This window comes from Ovis canadensis, chromosome 2, assembly GCF_042477335.2.
Source record: "Ovis canadensis isolate MfBH-ARS-UI-01 breed Bighorn chromosome 2, ARS-UI_OviCan_v2, whole genome shotgun sequence".
NCBI classification, from domain to species: domain Eukaryota; kingdom Metazoa; phylum Chordata; class Mammalia; order Artiodactyla; family Bovidae; genus Ovis; species Ovis canadensis.
In genome coordinates, this window is record NC_091246.1 from 254,299,100 (window position 1) to 254,318,066 (window position 18,967).

General features: G+C 61.9%; 1 protein-coding gene across 12 annotated transcripts in view; it reads right to left on the reverse strand.

The window, feature by feature from the left end:
- The window catches only part of ARHGEF10L (Rho guanine nucleotide exchange factor 10 like), a 161,873-nt gene that overhangs the window by 43,053 nt on the left and 99,853 nt on the right, over nt 1–18,967 (reverse strand). For 7 of the 12 annotated variants that reach the window (XM_069575144.1, XM_069575146.1, XM_069575145.1 and 4 more), the window contains 5 exons: nt 17,024–17,205; nt 13,602–13,717; nt 13,045–13,172; nt 11,666–11,766; nt 4,346–4,467 (listed from right to left, as the gene is read on the reverse strand). In XM_069575144.1, the coding sequence (XP_069431245.1) occupies nt 4,346–4,467; nt 11,666–11,766; nt 13,045–13,172; nt 13,602–13,717; nt 17,024–17,205 (649 nt within the window). Of the gene's footprint in view, nt 1–4,345; nt 4,468–11,665; nt 11,767–13,044; nt 13,173–13,601; nt 13,718–17,023; nt 17,206–17,426; nt 17,442–18,967 lie in introns of all 12 variants that reach the window. The other 5 variants (XM_069575140.1, XM_069575142.1, XM_069575139.1 and 2 more) reach the window with 1 other exon arrangement.

Consider the following 18,967-nt stretch of genomic DNA (forward strand, 5'->3'; position numbering starts at 1 on the left):
AGGCAGATGCTGCCCTCTGCTGGCGCCCGCAGCCTGCTTGTCCCGGCCCCACTGGGCTGATCTGACGAGGAAGCCTCTAAGGGCCACAGCTGAGGGGATCCAAAGGGGTCACCTCCTGCAGCCCCCGTGCTGCTGCTGCTGCTGCTGAGTCGCTTCAGTCGTGTCCGACTCTGTGCAACCCCATAGACGGCAGCCCACCAGGCTCCGCCGTCCCTGGGATTCTCCAGGCAAGAACACTGGAGTGGGTTGCCATTTCCTTCTCCAATGCATGGAAGTGAAAAGTGAAAGTGAGCTGAGTGGCTGGCAAGCGTGAACTTGGAGGGCACGGGGACGTGGCTGGCTTGGGATCACACAGCAAGGAACAGCAGAATCAGGGCTGAGGTGCCCTTCTCAGTTAGCACGCTGGAGGCCGTGGCCTCCTGGGCACAGCATGGGCTGGGCTGGGCTCCCAGGCGCCCTCAGGCCCTGTCCCCTCACCCCGCCTCTTGGGGGGGCCACAGCCCGCTCAGGGCCTGGCCCTTCCTGCTCCTGTCCCCTTGGATTTGGGGTTGGGACAACCACAGCCTGGCCTAGGTGTTTCCACGGCAACCCCAGAGGGCCGGAAGTCAGCAGAGCCTGGGCCCGAGACGGGGGCAAAGACTCAAAGGCTCCTTGAACGGGGCAGGCTCTGGACCCAAAAGGGCCGTCCGTGACGGGAAGCTGACTTCCGAGAACCAAGCAGCCCCACGCGGAGCAGAGCAGAGCACAGCAGGCTCCGGGTGCAGGCAGTGGGCCCCAGTCCCGGCACAGCTGCTACCAGACTCTTTGCGACCCTGTGGAGCCCGCCAGGCTCCCCTGTCCGTGGGATTCTTCAGGCAAGATTACCAGGGTGGGTTGCCACGTCCCCCTCCAGGGGGATCTTCCCGACCCAGGGATCCAACCCAGGCCCCTTAGGTTCCTGCGTCACTGGTGCCACCGGGGAAGTGCTGCCAGCTGGTGACCCCACACACCAGCTCCTCGTGGTCACGGGGACCTGGGCACCTCGGCAGGGCCCTGGCTAGACATGGTGGGCCTAACGCCCTGGGCAGGGGCTGGACACCCGGCAGCGGTCACTGGTCAGGAGGGCTCCTGGTGGGACACGTTAGCGCTTCACTCCGTCAGCTGAACAGCACTGTGGGGAGGGGCTGTCCCAGACCGGCAGCTGAGGCAGCGTCAGGGGACAGGGAACCAGCGACGGTCACTCTGGCTGATGGGGGGTGGCAGCCAGCACTGAAGCCACTTGCTGGCGCGCTGAGGCCCACGCAAGCCTGCCCCTGCAGCTCTGGGCTGCAGCCCTCAGGCCCCCCGAGGCACCTGTGTACGAGAGCTGCCTGCAACGGGCAGCAGCCCTCCCAGGCCCCGAGCCCCTCTCCCCTGGCAGGTCTCTCACAGAACCTCAGCCCAAAGGGGGAAATGGGCTTGCCCTGAGCCTTCCCCTTGTGCCCCCCGTTGCCCTCCAGGGACAGGCCTGCAGCTCAGGTGGAGCCCAAGTCCAAGAAGAACCTCCTACCACCTCAGCAATCAGGCCATCGGAAAGCCCCCCAAGCCACGACACCAGTGGGGTTGAGGGTGCTTTCAGCCCCAAGGGCTTCACATGGGGAAGACCCCTCAGTGACAGGAGGCGGGTGACTCCCCGCTTGGGGGTGGGGGGCGTTCTTTCAGGGAGGCCCTGGGGCAGCAGCCTGTCTGGGACGCCTCCACCCCGGCTGTGACCTGACAGGGCAGGCCTGAGTCCTGAATCCCCCAGAGGCCCAGAGCCCTGGGGGGAGATGGGATGATGCATCCTGCTCCATGGGATCTGCTCGGGGCAGGAGAGCCACAGGCAGGGGGACTGGAATCCGCCCCACGGCCCACAGGCTGTGCCCCTGGGCACGAGCTGGCAGGACCCCACAGGCCGCTCCTTACTAACGGGGTCAGGACTAGAGGCCCACAGAGGCCCGGGGAGACAGTGGGGGAGGAGCAGGATGGGGCAAGGGTCAGGGCACTCCCCTTCCCAGGGCCATGAGCAAGTGACTTAGGGTGGCTGGGGGTCACAGAGTCCATCTCTGGGAAAGGCCCAGGGTGGAGCCTGCTGCAGACATGTCCCAGAAGGACCCGCCCCTGTGGTCAAGACTCAGGTCAGCTCAGTCGCTCTGTCATGTCCGACTCTTGGCGACCCCGTGGACTGCAGCGTGCCAGGCCTCCCTGTCCATCACCAACTCTGGAGCTTCCTCAAACCCATGTCCACTGAGTCAGTGATGCCATCCAGCCATCTCATCCTCTGTCCTCCCCTTCTCCTCCTGCCCCCAATCCCTCCCAGCATCAGTCTTTTCCAATGAGTCAGCTCTTCGTATGAGGTGGCCAAAGTACTGGAGTTTCCACTTCAGCATCAGTCCTTCCAATGAACACCTAGGACTGCTCTCCTTTAGGATGGACTGGTTGGATCTCCTTGCAGTCCAAGGGACTCTCAAGAGTTTCTCCAACACCACAGTTCAAAAGCACCAATTCTTCGGCGCTCAGCTTTCTTTAGAGTCCGACTCTCACATCCATACATGACGTGTGGCTGTCAAGACTAAAGAGCCTTAAGTGACGTCACTGTCGTTTTCGTCGTTATCAGTATTACCTCCGAGCGACTAAGCCCAGCACGGCGCCGGGGCCTCTGTCTGCCGAGCGCTGGGCAGGCGTCAAGCTCACTGGGAGGAGCCTGACTCATGAGCCCTTAAATCAGGCTGCGGCACAGGGACCAGCACCCCACTGAGCCCAGCTTTCAGGAGCGAAAGCCAGAGACCCGGCAAGTCCTTCGTCTCCTTCACCCCCAGCCCCACCTTCTCACCAGTTCAGCCAGTCCAAGCCCAGAGCACTGCCCAAACCTGTCCCCAGGCCCCCCCTGCCCACTGCCTCCACCAGGGCCAGGACCAGCACCTAACCCTGGGGGCACCCCGTCAGGCGGACCGCAATACTCAGACATCAAGAAAAGGTTTCAACATAAGCTCTTACAATACAAATTCAGCGCGCACACACACAAAACATCATTGGTGAATAATCACCAAGAACTGAAAGAAAGACAGGACTGGACGCTGCCTTACCCTAATCCTGGCTTTTTATTCACTTAAAAAAAAAAAAGGCAGGCAAGCCAGCCCACAGTGGGCTGGTCTGAGTTTTTTCTTTAAGCGCTGCAATAAAACATCACTTACGTTAACGATCAGTGCCTCTCTCGCCTCGCCACAGCCACCCTGGTCTCCATTCACCCTGGCCTCCCTCCACCTGCACCAAGCCCCACCCGAGCTCTGTGAGGGTCTCAACCTCCCGTCCTGGCCCCTCCAGGTCCGCAGTTCCCTCCCACACGTCGGCCGGAAGTGTCAGAGGATCCTTCCAAAAGGCAAACCAGGTCCCACTGGTCCCCTGCTTAGAGCCACGCTTGGTGTTTCCTTGCTCCGAGGATGAAATCCAAACCCGATGCAGCCTGCAAGGCCAGCTGAGCCAGCTCACCCACTGTCGGGTCTCAGAGCCCAGCCTCCCCTGCTGGCTCCCGGAGCCACGGCCAGCTGCCCCGGCGGCTCCGACTGCGGGCTTCTGTGTCGGTTTGTTTGATTTGAATGTTCTCCCCCCGGGCCCTCTCACGGTTGGGTCTTCCTCACCAATAGGGGATCAGTTTATACGGCACCTCCTCTGAGAGGCCCTCTCTGACCCCCTAACTGCGTGTCCCCGTCTCTGTTTTCACTGTATCTGATTTATTCTCTTTATGCCATGCAGCACTCTTTTCTCTCCGCTCGTTTGCTGAGGGGTGGCTGGGAGGTAGTGGTAGCTGCCTGCGCTTCCGGCCAGGGGCGCAGGCGTCAGGGAACCAGATTACTATTCCTCTGGTCATCCTCACCGGCCATGACATTAAAAAAAAAAATCATGTCACCTGAGCCTTTACCTGTGAAGGAGACCTAGAGACATCTACTCGTGGGGTTCTTATAAATAATAAAACTAGCGAGCGATGGCGAAACACTCAGAGGGGTGATGGCTGTGGAGCCAAAGCCGGCTGCCCCGGCAACATCGCGAGAGGTGAAGCCTCCCAAGCAGGGCGCAGCCGGCTGGGTGCGTTCCAGCCCGTCTGCTGAGCGGGCGTCACGCCACCAGCTGACACATCGCTGCTGTCCGTTAGCTGAGACCGACGCAACTGTCGGCTCCCTGACCCACAGAGGTTGCCTGCCCCCTCCTCTGGGGGGGACACCGACCCCGAGAGCAACCCCATTGCCTGACGTGGAGAAGCTGGGGCAGCAGCCGGCCTCCCCTGCCCTGGCCCTCCGCCGCCCCCCGCCCACCCTCCCCGAGCACTCCGGCCGCCCCCGCGTGCACTCACCTGCAGGCTGAGGCCCCTGAAGGAGAAGGCGGGGACGCAGCAGGCCAGGATCGGGCACCAGAACGGGGCTCTGCTCTGCTTGTCCTCATCCGGACACAGCCAGCCCGGCTGGTTCTCCTCCCCTGGGTGAAAGGACAAGGGTGGGGAGGGCCCGTGAGAGACGGGACGAAGTGGTCCATGGGGCCTGGGAGCCGGCACCCACGTGCTCACCCTGCCGGCTGGACGCTCACTGCTGCCCCTGCAGCCCGCCCTCCCCGCGCAGCCAGTGCCGTCCTGCTGAGCCTCTCCCTGACCCCGCGGTTCCCCTCTTCTGCCGGGTCCTCATCCACCTGCAATAAAATCCAGACTCTTCCGGAAGAGCTGCGAGGACCCTCCTTCCCCGTCAGCCTCACTGCCGGCAGCAGGCCCCCCTGTGCTAGGCTTTCCTCGGCGGCTGAAACAGGACGACCCCGCAGGAGGGTGGCCCTCTGCCCTCTGCCCTCTCCAGGGCCAGCTCCGCTCCTCACTGAGGCTGACGCTAAGCCCCTGCCTTCTCGGAAAGGCCTCAACTGACGGTCGCCCCGTTCCCCCACCTCCATTGCTTTCTGTCTCAGCCCTGCAGCTGTGTACAGTGGCCCCAGCCACAATTTCTGGCTCTTTTATTAACAGGCTTCTGTCTTTCCCCTCTGTGTGCGTGCGTATACGCACACAAGTCCACACGTGTATACACGTGAACGCATGTGCGTGTGTGTTTCGTGTCCTCGTGCGTCCACCGGCCTCCCCCTACACCCGTTTTCCATGAAGGCGGAAACTTCCCACGCCTCCTCCTCTGCTCCACGCCATCCTCCACACGGCACTGCACACAGCGGACTCTCACGCCCTTGTGTGGCATGAACCCCCGAGCCCCATTTTCCATATTAGTCAAATCAGAACGATGGCCTCCAAGAGCAGTCACCTCCCCAAGCCCCGCTCAGCACAGAGCAAGTGCTGGAGAAAGATGGCCAACTGGGAAGGGCACGAAGCTTTGTTTTCACAAGATGAATAAATCCCAGAGGCCACCTGTTTGGCCTGCAGTTAACAGGTCTGTATGATGTGCTTTGGGCTGCCCAGCTGGTGCCAGCGGTAGAGAACCCGCCTGTCAATGCAGCAGACGTAAGCGACGCAAGTTCAACCCCTGGGTTGGGAAGATCCCCTGGAGGAGGGCGTGGTAACCCACTCCAGTAGTCTCTCCTGGGGAATCCCACGGACAGAGGAGCCTGGCGGGCTACAGTCCATGGGGCTGCAAAGAGTCGGACACGACTGAGGCAGCTGAGCACGCACCGTGTGCTTTAACATTTGCTAAGAGGACAGGTCTTATGTTAAGCGTTCTTGTCACACACACGCAAATAACAATAACAAGGCAGAGGGCAGCAGGGAAGTTTGCAGAGGACGCACTTGTCTAGGGCGTAGACTGCAGTTCATGAGGTGTGCTTAGCTCTGAACTCATCCAGCCGTGTACATGAAACGCGCGTGGCTCTTTGTATGTCAATCACACCGCAGGAGGGGCTTTAAGACTGCCATCTCCACTAGAGAAAGGCGATGTCTGCGTGCTGGATCCAGGCGGCAGGGGCCGAGGCTCTCTGAGAAGGTGAGGGTGTTCACAAATGCAGCGATTTGTGAACAACTAGCTCCCGCTCCGGTAGAGGCTCCAGCGCCTGCCCACCCCCTCAAGCAACGGAGTCTCTGGGCAAAGAGCTCCCTCCCTGAGTGGGCCAGGGGCACCCCCAGCGCTCCACCGGCCCTGGTTCCCACCTCTGGGGAGGAGAGGCCACCTAGGACAGGACAAGCTGAGCCAGGACGCGCATCTCTGTAAGTGGATGGCGGTGTGCACCGCACTTCACAGTTTCCAGGGTGCTGCCCACACACCCTCCCACAGCCAGCAGGCAAGCTCAGAGTCTCTGCCCCACCTGCACGGGGCCGGGGGAGGGGGGTCAAAGACGGCTCAGGAGCCAAGGAGCTAGCCCCCGGAGGCAGCCTGCACAGCACCCGCCAAGACAGGGGGGAGCTGAGACAGCCCGCCAGCCCTGGGGACGCAGCCTCTCACGTTAGGACCGCCCACCACCCCTGGACAAAGCCCCGGGGGGTAAGTGAAGACAGGCGAAGCTGCAGCCTGGCCCTGCTTTCAAGGCGCTCACAGTCACACGGACCCAAGGTGCCAGACCCCCGCCTTGGCAGGCTGGGGCCTGGGAGAGCAGTCCGAGCCCACCTGCCCGCCCGGAGCTCCATGAGTGGAAGCCTGCACTCCCCCATCACCGTCGCCCCGAGCTCCGTCCTCCCCTCCCCTCCTCGTACTCCCAGCCCATCGAGTCCTGGCAATTTATCCCATCTCTTCCTTTAATGATCTGACCTTCTCCTTCCAGATGGTGCCTTCCCTGCCTGCGACTGGGATCGTTAACAGAAAATGGGGCTGTTGTTCCCCATCTGTCGCTGCCATTGTTCCCGTCACAAACCTGAGGCGGCTGAGACCGAATCAGAAGCCTGCCTCCTTGGACACGGAAAGCCACGACTTCCAGCTGACAGCAAGTGGGGCCTTATTTAGCATCAGCTGTGTCCGCCAGCACCCACCCAACTCTGGGGTCCTTGCCCATGCCCGTGCCCCAGAGCCCTTGGGACCGCCCGCCGGCCGCAGGAGGCTGACTCTTCGAGCAGGGCCCCGTGTGGCTCAGAGAAGCACACGCCACCTCTCTGAGCCTCTGGCCTCGTCTGGAAAATGAGGGAAATAATTCCACCCGTTAAGAGTTGTTGTGAGCCTGAAAAGACTATACACTAATATCCAGTGGGCACCAGACACTCAAGAAACAGAACCCAGGGGCTTCCCTGGTGGCCCAGTGGTGAAGAATCGACCTCGCAAAGCAGGGGACGGAGATTCGAACCTTGGTCAGAGAACTGGGATCCCACATCCCGAAGGGCAGCGAGGCCCGCCCACCGCAACCACTGACTTCCACACGCCACAACTAGAGAGAAGCATGCCTGCTGCCACGAAGCGGCCTGCCTCAGCCCGGACCCGACGCAGCCGAAGAAATAAGTAATTCTTTAAAGCATATTCTTTAAAAAAGAAATAGAATCCGCTACGATCACTGTCCTCAGGGTGAAGAGGATGCCCACTACTATGCTTGAGGTTGGACCGCCACCGTCCCCCAGGGCCGAGCCCCCACCCCGGCCGGCCCTACCCAGCGTCTCCAGCCCCACCTGCCTCCCACTCCCGCCACGCTCGGCCCTGCACCCTCGCCCTCATGGTGGCCCCAGCAGACAGCCCAGCCTACCCGGCTCTACGCGCTAAACCCAAGGCCCCTGTCACACCTGCCCACTCCACGGAGACGCTGCAGACCAAGGCCACGGGCATCCTCACACGCGTCTTGTCTGGACACCTCGCCCCTGCAGAGACTGGGCTCTGGGGAGGCCGGGCAGTGGCCGTGGTCACCCGGCTGGGGTAAACCCGAGAGGGGCTCCAGGGCCAGCACCCTCGGCCCTCCTGCTTCTGCTGAGCGCTTGGGCAGGTGCTGGCGCCGCCCTCTGATGGCTGAGGGTTAACACAGACCCACCGGGGACCTGTTTCTCTGACTCTGACGGCGGGACTGGCCTGGGGTCTGCCTGGCCCAGGCCCTCCAGGGGTGGGGACAGGGAAGGCCGAGTTGGGAGAGGCTCAGCACTCGGAGCCGCAGGGGCTGGGGGGACGCAGGAAGGGAGGCCGGAAGCCCCACCCTGTCCTTTCCCCACCCCCACCTCCAGGGCCTCCTGTCAACAAACCTTTTCCCGAGCCTTAACAAACAGAGGCTAACTGGCAGGGACGGGGAGGGCGTCCTGGCCCCTCGGCACCAAATGTGACTCCAGGACAGCCACTCCCCCCGGGAGATGCAGACACCCCTTTCCTGGGGGCTGCCCCTTCCGCGCACCATCTCCCCGACGCTCAGCCCAGCTGACACCTGGGAACATCCCCATCTTCTGATGGAGAATCCCAGGCATGCCGGGGTGAGATCGTCTGTCCGAGATCACCGAGCTGGCACGCGGCAGAGCTGGGAACTGAGCCCACACAGTCTGGGTCCGCTTCACATGGTACTCAGATCCCGAAATGCACGGGAAGAGGCCCAGGGGACTCTACCCCGGGTTAAGGGAGAGAGCCTGCCTTCCTCAGGCCGCAGGGCACAGCGGCGGCCACACTGGGGTGTCAATGGGGTCCCCAGACCCCCCAGCACCCCTGCCCTTCCAAAGGGCAGAACTGACCCCCATCCCAGTCCCCAGCGGCCCCTGCCCAGCCCTCTGCTCTCAGTCTTTGGTGGATTATGATCTCGGCACACTGGGCTCAGGGCAGGAGGAAGATACAGGGGAAAAAAGGAATAACATCCTTTGTGAACAAATGTTTCTAACATATTCTGTTTCTAACAGGCTCGTATTATTCCCCACCCCCCTCCCACACCAGGCACTGCAGATAAAAAAACAAACTGGCAAAATAAAAGAACCAAATCATTCAAGCCCCAGGGGAACCCAGGCACTCAAATAAGATTTCAAATGACTCTTTCCATTAAAACTTCTGCTGCAGTGAAACCGGGTGGAGATAAGGCAGCTGAGTGTCTTCACAGGCCGAGGAGAAGGGAGCTGCTCACATTAGCGAGCTCCTCTCCCGCCAACACCGGGGCCCTCTCGGCAAAGCATCTGAGCTTCAGACAGGAGATGGGCGCAGGTCCGCACATGGGGCTCAGGCCCTGGACACCGCCCCCACGGGCGGGGAGAACGGAGCAAACGGCCGACGCCCAGCAGGCAAGCCACCTTAGCCAGAATCCCTACCACCCTCGGCTTAAAACCCCTCCTCCACCGTCTGCAGGCCTCCTGGTCACAGGAACAACCCGTGGAGGCCCGTGCGGGTCAGCACCAGACCCCGGAGGGCCCGATCCCGGCTCCTCCAAACCCAGGCCTCCTCCCCGTTCCCTCCTCTACCTCCTTGCACTCCCCAATGGCCCCTCTGCACCGCCCATACCCACTCAGTGTCCCTCCACTCCCCCACGCTCCCAACTCCCCTCCACCCCCTCAATGCCCCCTCCGCGCCCCTCCACCCCCCCAATGCCCCCTCCGCGACCCCCCACGCCCCTTCCGTGCCCCTCCACCCCCCACGCCTCCTCTGCGCCCCCCATGCCCCCTCCGTGCTCCGCACGCCCGGTCTGTGCCCCCCACGACCCCAACACCCTCTCTGCGCCCCCCCAACTCCTCTCCATCCCCAACCGCCCCCTCCACGCCCCCTCACGCGCCCTCCGCGACCCCCCACAGCCCCTCCGTGCCCCTCCACCACCCCAATGACCCCTCTGCGCCCCCACGTTCCCTCTGCGCCTCCCACGCCCCCTCCATGCCCCCCACGCCCGCTCTGCACCCCCAACACCCCCTCTGCGATCCCCAACTCCCCTCCACCCCCAGCCACCCCCTCCACGGCCCCTCTGCGCAGTAGCCAGGTGACCCCCTGAAACTTTACTCAGGTCGCGCCGCCCTCCAGCTCTCAGCATGGCAACCAAGCCCCCAGGCTTCTAGGGGACTCCGTGCACCTCACCCTGGCTTTCCAGTAAACCCGCTGCCCACTTCCACCGGCCTTTCCTCACACCAGCTACGCACCAGCTCTGGCCACCTCAGGACCTTTGCACTTGCTGCACAGCCCGGCTCACTGGACCGAGACCTCCGCCCAGCTTCAGAGGTTACCTCCGCAGAGCCGGCCCTGACCAGTCCAGACCCCAGGCTCTGTGCCGGTCACAAGTCAGCTCCACCCACCTCGCAGCCCCACCCAGCCCCGCCCCGTCAGTTTGCTCCTCACGTAAACCTCCGCCTGCGCTTGTGAACTGCGACTTCCTTGAGAACAGTGGCCTGTTTGCTCGCTGCTCTCCTCCCCTGTGCCTAAAATTACTGCCCTGTTGTTCAGTCGCTCAGTCGGGTCCGACTCTGCGACCCCACGGACTGCAGCACGCCAGGCCTCCCTGCCCATCACCAACTTCCGGAGCTTGCTCAAGCTCATGTCCATCGGGTGGGTGATGCCACCCATCTCATCCTCTCAAATAACTGTAGAGACTCAATACTTTTTTTAATTGATGAAAGCCTTTGAAAAAGGTCCTGACCCCTTCCCAGCAGCATTTTTAAGTCTATTGGAGATATATATTGAATACTTATCTCGAAAAAGATCATACTAGTAACCGAGACAAAATAAAACCCCCCAAATCGCTGCTGCTAACTGGAATCAGCATACGGGAATTCTAGCATGCCACAGACAGTAATGGTTCTGATCCGCAACAAACCAGGCCTTTTGTCGATTCAAAAAAAGCACAAATAAAGTGCTTCTAGCTTAATGAACGTAGTTTGGCAGACAGAAGCTCGCCACCTTGAGGAAGGAGAAGGACGGGATTAAGAGTGGGCCCTAAGGCCGCCTGCCCAGGCTCTGAGCCCCTCCCTGCTGCGCGAGCTCGGGCAAGCCGCTGCGCCTCTCGGCCTCAGACTTCCAAGCGTGCAAAGGCGTTCACAACAGACTTGCCTCGTGGCGTTACTACGAATGTGAAATGTGAAATGAGAGAGAGATGTGTAAAATGCTTAGAAAAAGGCTTGCCACACAGGAAACACTTTATAAATAGAAATGTCCACTATTTCATAGGGGATGCATAGGAGAAAAGACCCTGGTGGCTCAGATAGTAAAGAATCCGCCTGCAGTGCGGAAGGCCTCGGTTCGATCCCTGGGTTGGGAGGATCCCCTGAAGGAGGGCACGGCAACCCACTCCAGTATCCTGGCCTGGAGAATCCCAGGGACAGAGGAGCCGGGCGGGCTACAGCCAGTGGGGCCGCAAAGAGTCGGACATGACTGAGCAACTAAGCGCCGCACAGAACAGGAGAAAAGAAGGATAAAGAGGCCTCCGGGTGAGAATCAGTTCAGTCTAACCTGCACCGTTCTTTTTACAAGTTTTATTGAGATATAATTCAGCTACCATAAAAATCCACCCCTTAAATAAAGAGTACATTTCACTGGTACAGTCACACAGCTGGGCAACCATCACCACTCTCTAGTTTGAGAACATTTTCATCATTCTCACCAAAAAAAACCCTTAGTGGTGACTCTCCAGTCTCTCCTCTTCCAGACTAATTAACTTTCCATCAACTCCCACCATTCTACAGATGGGGAAACTGAGGCTCCGAGCAGGGGAGTGACATGTTCAAGGTCACTACAGCATTCCCCCTTCACTCTGAAGCCTCCGTGGCCCCTGAGACTAAACGCTTCCCTCGTGCCCACACATATACACACCCCAAACCTCCCGCTGTCCACCCCGACCTTAGGGCTTTACTCACGGAGTCCGATCTTGGCCAGGTGCAACCTGTTGACCCAGGAGATCTTGCTCAGGGGGTTGGGGGTGATGAAGACCACCATGAAGCTGATGGGGCGGCCGGACCTTCAGTGAGAGAGCAGGGCATGAGTACTGGAATGGGGCCTGGCTCCCCGGGAGGCCGCCAGCCCCTCTCCCGCCCCCACCAGCCCTGGAGACGGAGCGCGGTCTGTGCAGAGCATTCAAGCATGGCCAGAGGGGCTGGTGGCCTGGCAAAGCCTCGGTCTCTTGGGGAAAGAGTTCCTCTACCCACCACAGCTGCAGGGACAGGTAGGTCCCCAGGGCGACAGGCCACAGCCTCCCAGCCTGGCCCAGGAGCCCAGCAAGGCTACAGGGGTCTGGGCCTCTGTAGGCTGCAACTCAAGCAGCCCCCCCGGGCCCAACTGGTCAGTCATCCGCAGGCCTCGCCAGCCACCTGCACGCGCCTGGCCCAGAGCCTGTGACTCGGGCCTGTTCCTGGCCCCTGATGCAGGACAGCTGCTCGGTAATGTCCGCTGAACCATACACGAGTGCGTGAAGGAGGGAGTGAGCGGAGGTGTGTGCAGGCTCTGGGGACAGAGGTCCCTGCTGTCCTCGTCACCTCACCTCGGAGCGGTAGGGCGCCTTCACTGTTTCTGAGCTTGTCTCACCCCTGCGGTCCGCCCCAGCCTGGAGAGGCGGGTGGGCCCGGGGTCCCGAGCCGTCCGTGGGGCGTGGGGAGGAGGAGACACGGGGTAGGGGGGACAGGGCGGCTCAGCAGGGCGCCAGGAGCCAGTGGGAGGGCCACGCGCAGGTTCAGGCCCCCACCCAGGGCTCCAGTGCCCCGTGCCCTGCAGCTGCGGAGCCTGCACGCCTCTCCCCGCCTGCCCCCGCCACACACACACGCGTGCACTCAGTCGTGTCTGACTCTGTGCAACAGACCCAGCGGGCCACAGACTGGGCTCTGACGGCCACCACCCAGCGCAGGCCTGGGAGTGAGGACCCTGAAAACCAGCCCCGCCTCCCCACCTGCAGAGTGAGGAACCACACTGCTCCCTCTCCCTCTCTGCGTCAAGTCCACTAACGCCTGTGGAACGCGTGTGGGTCTACGGAGCATCAGCTCCTGGGCAGGCACCTAGGGGAGGCTGGCTGCACCTGGCCCCAGGGGACGGCAGGATTGACCGACCGCTGGCAGCGTCCAAGCAGCCCAACAGAGGGCGGGCTCACCCGGGTATGAACGGGTCCTTCGTTCGTTCATCCATGCGGCCATGAGCATCTGCTCTGTACCCGAACGCTGTGCCGGGCACAGCCCACGCCCACCCCCGCCCAGCCCCGCCCAGCCCCACGCAGGACGACCCGACGCCCCTCCTCGGGCCCTCCTCTCACTTGTCGGGCTTCCCAGGAAGCAGGAGCCGCAGGCGGCACTTGTTGGCCGAGTGGATCTCCTCCTCCTTCACCCGCAGGAGCCGCTGCAGGGCCAGGCACCAATCCTGAGCCACTGCCATGTTGAGGTTCTAGGGCGCAGGGAGCCAAGGACGTCAGCACACAGCCCGCTGTCCCCGAGAGCCACCCTCCACGACTCCAGGGCAGCTGGGGCCCGCCAAGGGGAGAGGAGCAGGGGTCCGCGCACTCAGCCACTCCCCGGGCACCAGGCCTGGGTTCTGACACCCCCAGCACCCCTCCTTTGAAAGGGGCACACCCTCCCAGCTTGGGGTGAGGCTTGGGAAGACGCTGCGGGACAAACCAGGCTCTGTACAGGGAACAACAAAGAGGTGACCACAGCCGGGCCCTGCTCAACCGGAACCAAAGCTTCCGCCCAGACCACAGACCACACACTACTCCCAGCAGCCACAGGGGTGTCACCAGGCACCGCTGGGGGGCCCTGAGGCCAGGGCACGCCGGGCACCGAGGGAGGGGAGCTGGCCCAGGCCGGCGCTGGGTACCTGGTAGGTGCCGTGCAGCGTGCTGACGAGGAGGGTGATCTGCTCCACCACGGCCAGGTCCTTCTGTAGGTCCTGAAGCTCCTGGAAGAGGCGCGGGGGCCCGAGGTACACCTTATCTGGGCAGAGAGAGAGACCCTGCGGGTGGGGAAGGGACCAACAGGAACCCCAGCAGGCGCTCACTACCGCGGCAAAGGGCTGCCGCGCCTCCCTGGGGGCTCAGCGGCCGAGAGTCCGCCGGCCAGGGCAGGAGACCTGGGGGATCCTCGGGCCGGGGGGATCCCACAAGCCGCGGGACAACCGAGCCCGCGCGCCTCCGCTCCAGAGCCCGCGCTCCGCAAGAGAAACCGCTGCAGTGAGCCCGCGCACCACAGCCAGAGAGGGGCCCAGCGCAGGCGAGGAGAGAAAGCCCACGGGCGGCGGCAGAGCCGTGAATGAGATGAACACATCTTCAAAAAGAAAAGAAGAGCTGTCGCCCTGGGGATATGGCACTCGCGATAAGGAAGGAAACGCTACCAGGCTCTCTCTACCAGCGGGGACACTCCAGTCGGGGGAGTCTAGCGCCTGGGGTCTGGGCCACACTCGGTCTATGCAGAGGGTCACAGAAGATCAGAAGACAGAGCCAGCTGTACCAGGAGTGGCGAGGAGCCCTCGTGGGCCCAGGAGGAAGGTGAGCGCCGCCGTGAAGGGAGACAGCCATGCCGAGGGAGCCCGTGAAAGGCCAGCAGCTCACAGCTGCTCTAAGAGCCTGCTCTGCGGCAGGTTCGACTGTGCGTGTTGGAGAGAGAGCGGCGCGAGACAGGCAAGGCCCCTGTCCTCGTGGAGCTGACGACCTGGTTGGGGTCGCATGTGTGCTGGGTCGCTTCAGTCGCGTCCAACTCTGTGCAGCCCTGTGGACTGTAGCCCGCCAGGCTCCTCTGTCCATGGGATTCTCCAGGCAAGAATACTGGAGTAGGTTGCCATATCCTTCTCCAGGGGATCTTCCTGCCCCAGGGATGGAACCTGTGTCTCCTCCATCTCCTGCATTGGCAGGTGGGTTCTTTACCACTGGCACTGCCTGGGAAGCTCAGTAGGGTGGCAGAGGCGTCAGTTAAGGAGATGGTGGGAGGTACTAGGGAGAAGGTGTCAGGGCAATGGGACAGAGGCGGGATGGGGGTGACGGCACCCAGATCTCTCGGGATGATACAACTGCAGTGTCGAGGCCCTGAGGGGAGGACCGAGAAACAGAGCCAGGGGCCCCGCAGGACTGGACGGGCCGGGAGGGGGGGTTCTCTAAATGCGAGGCTAGGGGAGCCGGGCTGCGTTCTCCACGCCGCGTCAGCCATGCTGCGGTCTCATGGAGCCCCAGGGGAGGGTGGCGGCAGGTAATCTGGACTCTCATCTGGATGGCCATCTAACAGGCTCATCCCCGGTCACCTGGACGCTAGGGCTGCAAAGCCACACCCTGGGCGTCCCTGGCGCCCGGGGGCTAAGAATCTGCCCCCACTGCAGGGGGCGTGGCTTCTATCCCTGGTCAGGGAACTAAGGCCCCACGAACCTCATGGTGTGTTCAGAAGAGAAGAAAGGAAGAAGCCCATGCCTGCTGCCCGGGGAGAGAGCTTCCTGACTTTGGAGCCTCGTGGACTTTGGCACCGCGTGCTGGCCACCAGGCAATGAACATGGGGCAAGGTGGGCATGGGTGTAAGAGACAGGCTCCCACCGAATGAAGGGCAGAGGAGGGCTCCGCAGAGACCCCTACGGGACAAGCTGGAGGGGAACGGGGACCACCACGAGGCCCCTTAGGGTACAGGCGCTGAGAGCTCAAGAGAACTCGGCCCGTAAGAGAGCGACTTCATTCCAGCAAAACCACCTCATCCATCACGTCCCATTAATGCTGCTAATTTGAATTTTATTGTTTTGTACTTTCATTTCTATTCTGCTTGTGATTCTGTTTAGATGTTATGGTTGTTCAAGGGATGTAAGCATAGGAAGTTTATTATTATACCTAGTCTTAGATCTGCACATATTTGAATAACAATATAATAAAAATTCATCCAAGGCCAACTGGGGCTCAACAAGGATTTCTTCTCTCCTCTTTGAAGGGGATCTGGCACCCTAGCCCTCTACTTTGAGAAATGCGGTCACAGATAAAACAGTGGCTGGAGGAGGGGTCCCAGAGCAGAAGTCCAAGTGGTCCCAGGAAAGTGGAGCAGAACCTGGGCTGGAGGTGCCTCTGAGGGGGGCAGGCGGGCCAGGAGCCCCTCCCGGGGGGCTTCTGTGAACAGCCAGCCAGGAATGCAGAACAGCCCCCACTGCCTGCCTCCCAGGCCTGGGGAGGCAGACCCAGCGGGTAAAGCGGGTACGGCCCCCTGAGGCCAAGAGTGTGTGGTGACCCCTGCCTCAGAGGCACCCCCAGGGTTAGGGTGAGACAGGGCTGGTGGGGAGGGCCAAGAGTCAGGCCCTCCTGCTGCCCCGCAGTTGGCTCCTCCGTTCACTCGGCAAATATGTGTAAACATCCGCCACACACCTGGGCAGAGGGCCACAGTCACGCCAAGGGGCGAGATGAGACGGCAACTAGAGCATCGCCATAGAGGTGAGGATACAGCCGGGCCTTGAGTGCACAGGGCTGGCCCCTGGCCAGCCCAAAGGAACCGGGAAGGCTTCTTGGAGGAAGTGTCACCTGAGCCAAGATGAGTCAGGACAGCCAGACAAAATCCAGAGAGCAGCAGAACACGCGGAAAAGGGCAGAGGCCAGGAGAAGGCTCTGGGGCAGGAGGGCACTCAGCCCCCAGGAACGAGGCCAGGGCAGGCGGGGGTGGGCGGGGGCAGGAGGGGGCGGGAGGGGCGTGCGGGCCTCAGTGAGGACGCCGGGCCTCACCCCAGGGCAGCGGGAAGCCACCAGCACACTTCGGGTGCAGGGGGACACACAGCTGGTGTGCACTTGGAAGAGTCGGCCCGGGGAGGGAGGCGCGCAGGACAGGGAGGGCAGCCAGGAGGTCTGCAGCAGCAGGAGATGGAGGAAGCGGACGGCCGGGGAGCCGGTCACCCCCAGTTCTCACTGTCCCCGTCACTGGACAGAGTCTGAGGGGACGGTCAGGGCAGGGAAGGAGGATCCAGGAGAGCCAGGCCACCCTGAGCCTGAGCTCTGCGGGTTTTGGGAACAGGCCACCCGGGCCCCTCACAGACCAGACAGGCAAACTGCGGTCCCACAGGGAGGCAGGCAATGGCCAGGCAGGCCCTAGAGGTCGTACTTTCGGATCCAAGGTCCCTGCGTGTCACGCCCGTGTGTGCATGTGTGTGTATGCGTGTGAGGGTGTACAAGGCTGGGGGTGGAGGGGTGAATGCAGGGGGGCTGCGTTTGCACTCTCAAGTAGGGACACGGGTGTGCACAGCTACAAACAGCAGGAAAAGTCTCCGGGCCGGGCGGGGCGGGGGCGGGCACTCACTCTGGGCCTGGCCTGCGGCCGAGGCCTTCTTGGCACCAGCGTGCTGGATGAGCGCGTTGTCCTTGTCGTGGGAGCCACCCTCCTGGCCCACCTCCACCACCTGCACCTGCGGCAGCGCTGTGTTCCACTTCACCACGTACTTGGGCCCCAGGGGCGCCAGGCTGCTGATCTCCAGCTGGCCCCTGCCAGGGACAGAGGACACGGCCCTGGAGAGCCCGCCGCACCGCCCCAGGGTCAGCCCGGAGCCGCTCCTCCACACGCCAGCTCAGCCAGGCACCTCGCAGCCCAGCACAGCCCTCGGCCAAGCCGAGCAGGTGGAGCGGGCAGCGGGGGAGGCGCAAGCATTGGGGTACCCAGGCCAGCCCCAGAGGCGCATGCCCACCCCGAGCCTCGGAACCCCTACCTGTGGTTGGCAGGCCTGAGGAAAAAGACAAGAAGGGTCATTATTGTTACTGAGCAATTTCTGCAGGTGCTGAGACCCCCTGGGGGGCAGCTGCCGGGCTGGGCCATGTGAGGGCGGAGGGGTACCACATGGAGAGCTTTCTCCCTAGGTCGGACGCTAGCCTTCCATCACCCCCTATTCCCACCACGGCCCTGCTAGGAAGCCTGCCTTATTTCAGAAAAGGATACTGATACTCAGACAGGTCACATGACTCACCCCAAGTTACCCAAAATGACCCCCAAATGTGGGCCACCAACACCCTCATCGCTTCCCTGGTGGCTCAGAGGGTAAAGAATCCACCTGCAATGCAGGAGATCCCAGTTGGATCCCTGGGTCTAGAAGAGCCCATGGAGGAGGGCATGGCTCCCTACTCCAGTACTCTTGCCTGGAGAATCCCATGGACAGAGCGGCCTGGCAGGCTACAGTCCGTGGGGTCACAAACAGTCGGACATGACTGAGAGACTAACGCTGTCACTTTTAAACACCCCCATCACACGTGCACACCCTGGAGGCTCCAAGCAACAGGAGGGCGGAGAGGGTGTCGGTCAGACCCCTGGCACCTGCATGGAGCCCAGGATGCAAACAGGACTTAAGCAAAGAGCTCGGGGACCCCCTGGCAGTCCAGTGGTTAAGACTCCATGCTGAGCCCTCCACGCAGGGGGCTCCGGTTCAATCCCTGGTCAGGGAAGTAAGATTCCTCATGGCACACGGTGCAGTCAGAAAAATAAAAAATAAAAAAACTACAGTGTTTGCATGAGAGAGTGGCTGAGTGAGCGCATGGAGAGTCAGTCGTCGGCAGAGCCGCACTGACCTGGGCCAGAGGCTCCCTGGCCTGAGGCCCCTGCCAGGGCCGGTCCGCCCAGACCTGTGGACAGGCGCCAAGTGAGGGCTCAGTGAGCGCCCGAAAGACAATCAGACGGACAGACGAGGGGGCGGAGGCTGAGCGAGCGGGAGAGCCCGGCAGGGTCAACACCTGAGTGTGGGTGACTCTTTCCTCATGGGTCTGGGGTGTTGTTGCCAGCTGTTGCTTCCAGGGTTTCTGAAAGCACTGCCAAATAGCAAGGAATGAGGTTCTCCTCCACTGGCAGGGCTAAGAGTCTGGCTGGAAAGGTCCCACTGGCCTTCACAGGGTCAAGGGTCACGATCCCTGACGCCCAAAGGACTGACCAGCAGATGGGAGGGACCCAGATCAGCGGGGAGGCCCAGTGAAGGGCTCACACAGCCCAGACGCAGGCCCATGTGGTCCCGGGCAGTGTGGGCCCAGAACATGGGATATTCCATTTTCAAGAGAAGTTGGATGTCTCAATCTTTCTGTGAATTCCCCAGAGAAGCCAGACATAAGATTTCCGGAAGGCTACTGCAACCCTCGGGCCACAAGTCTGCAGACTCAGGCCTCAGGCATGGCCCTCGCCCCACTACAGGGCTCTAACTCCAGTCCCAACTCCAGCCAGGCCCGCCGGCCTGGCCCCAGTCATTTCTGCAACCTCTGACCCAGAACCAGG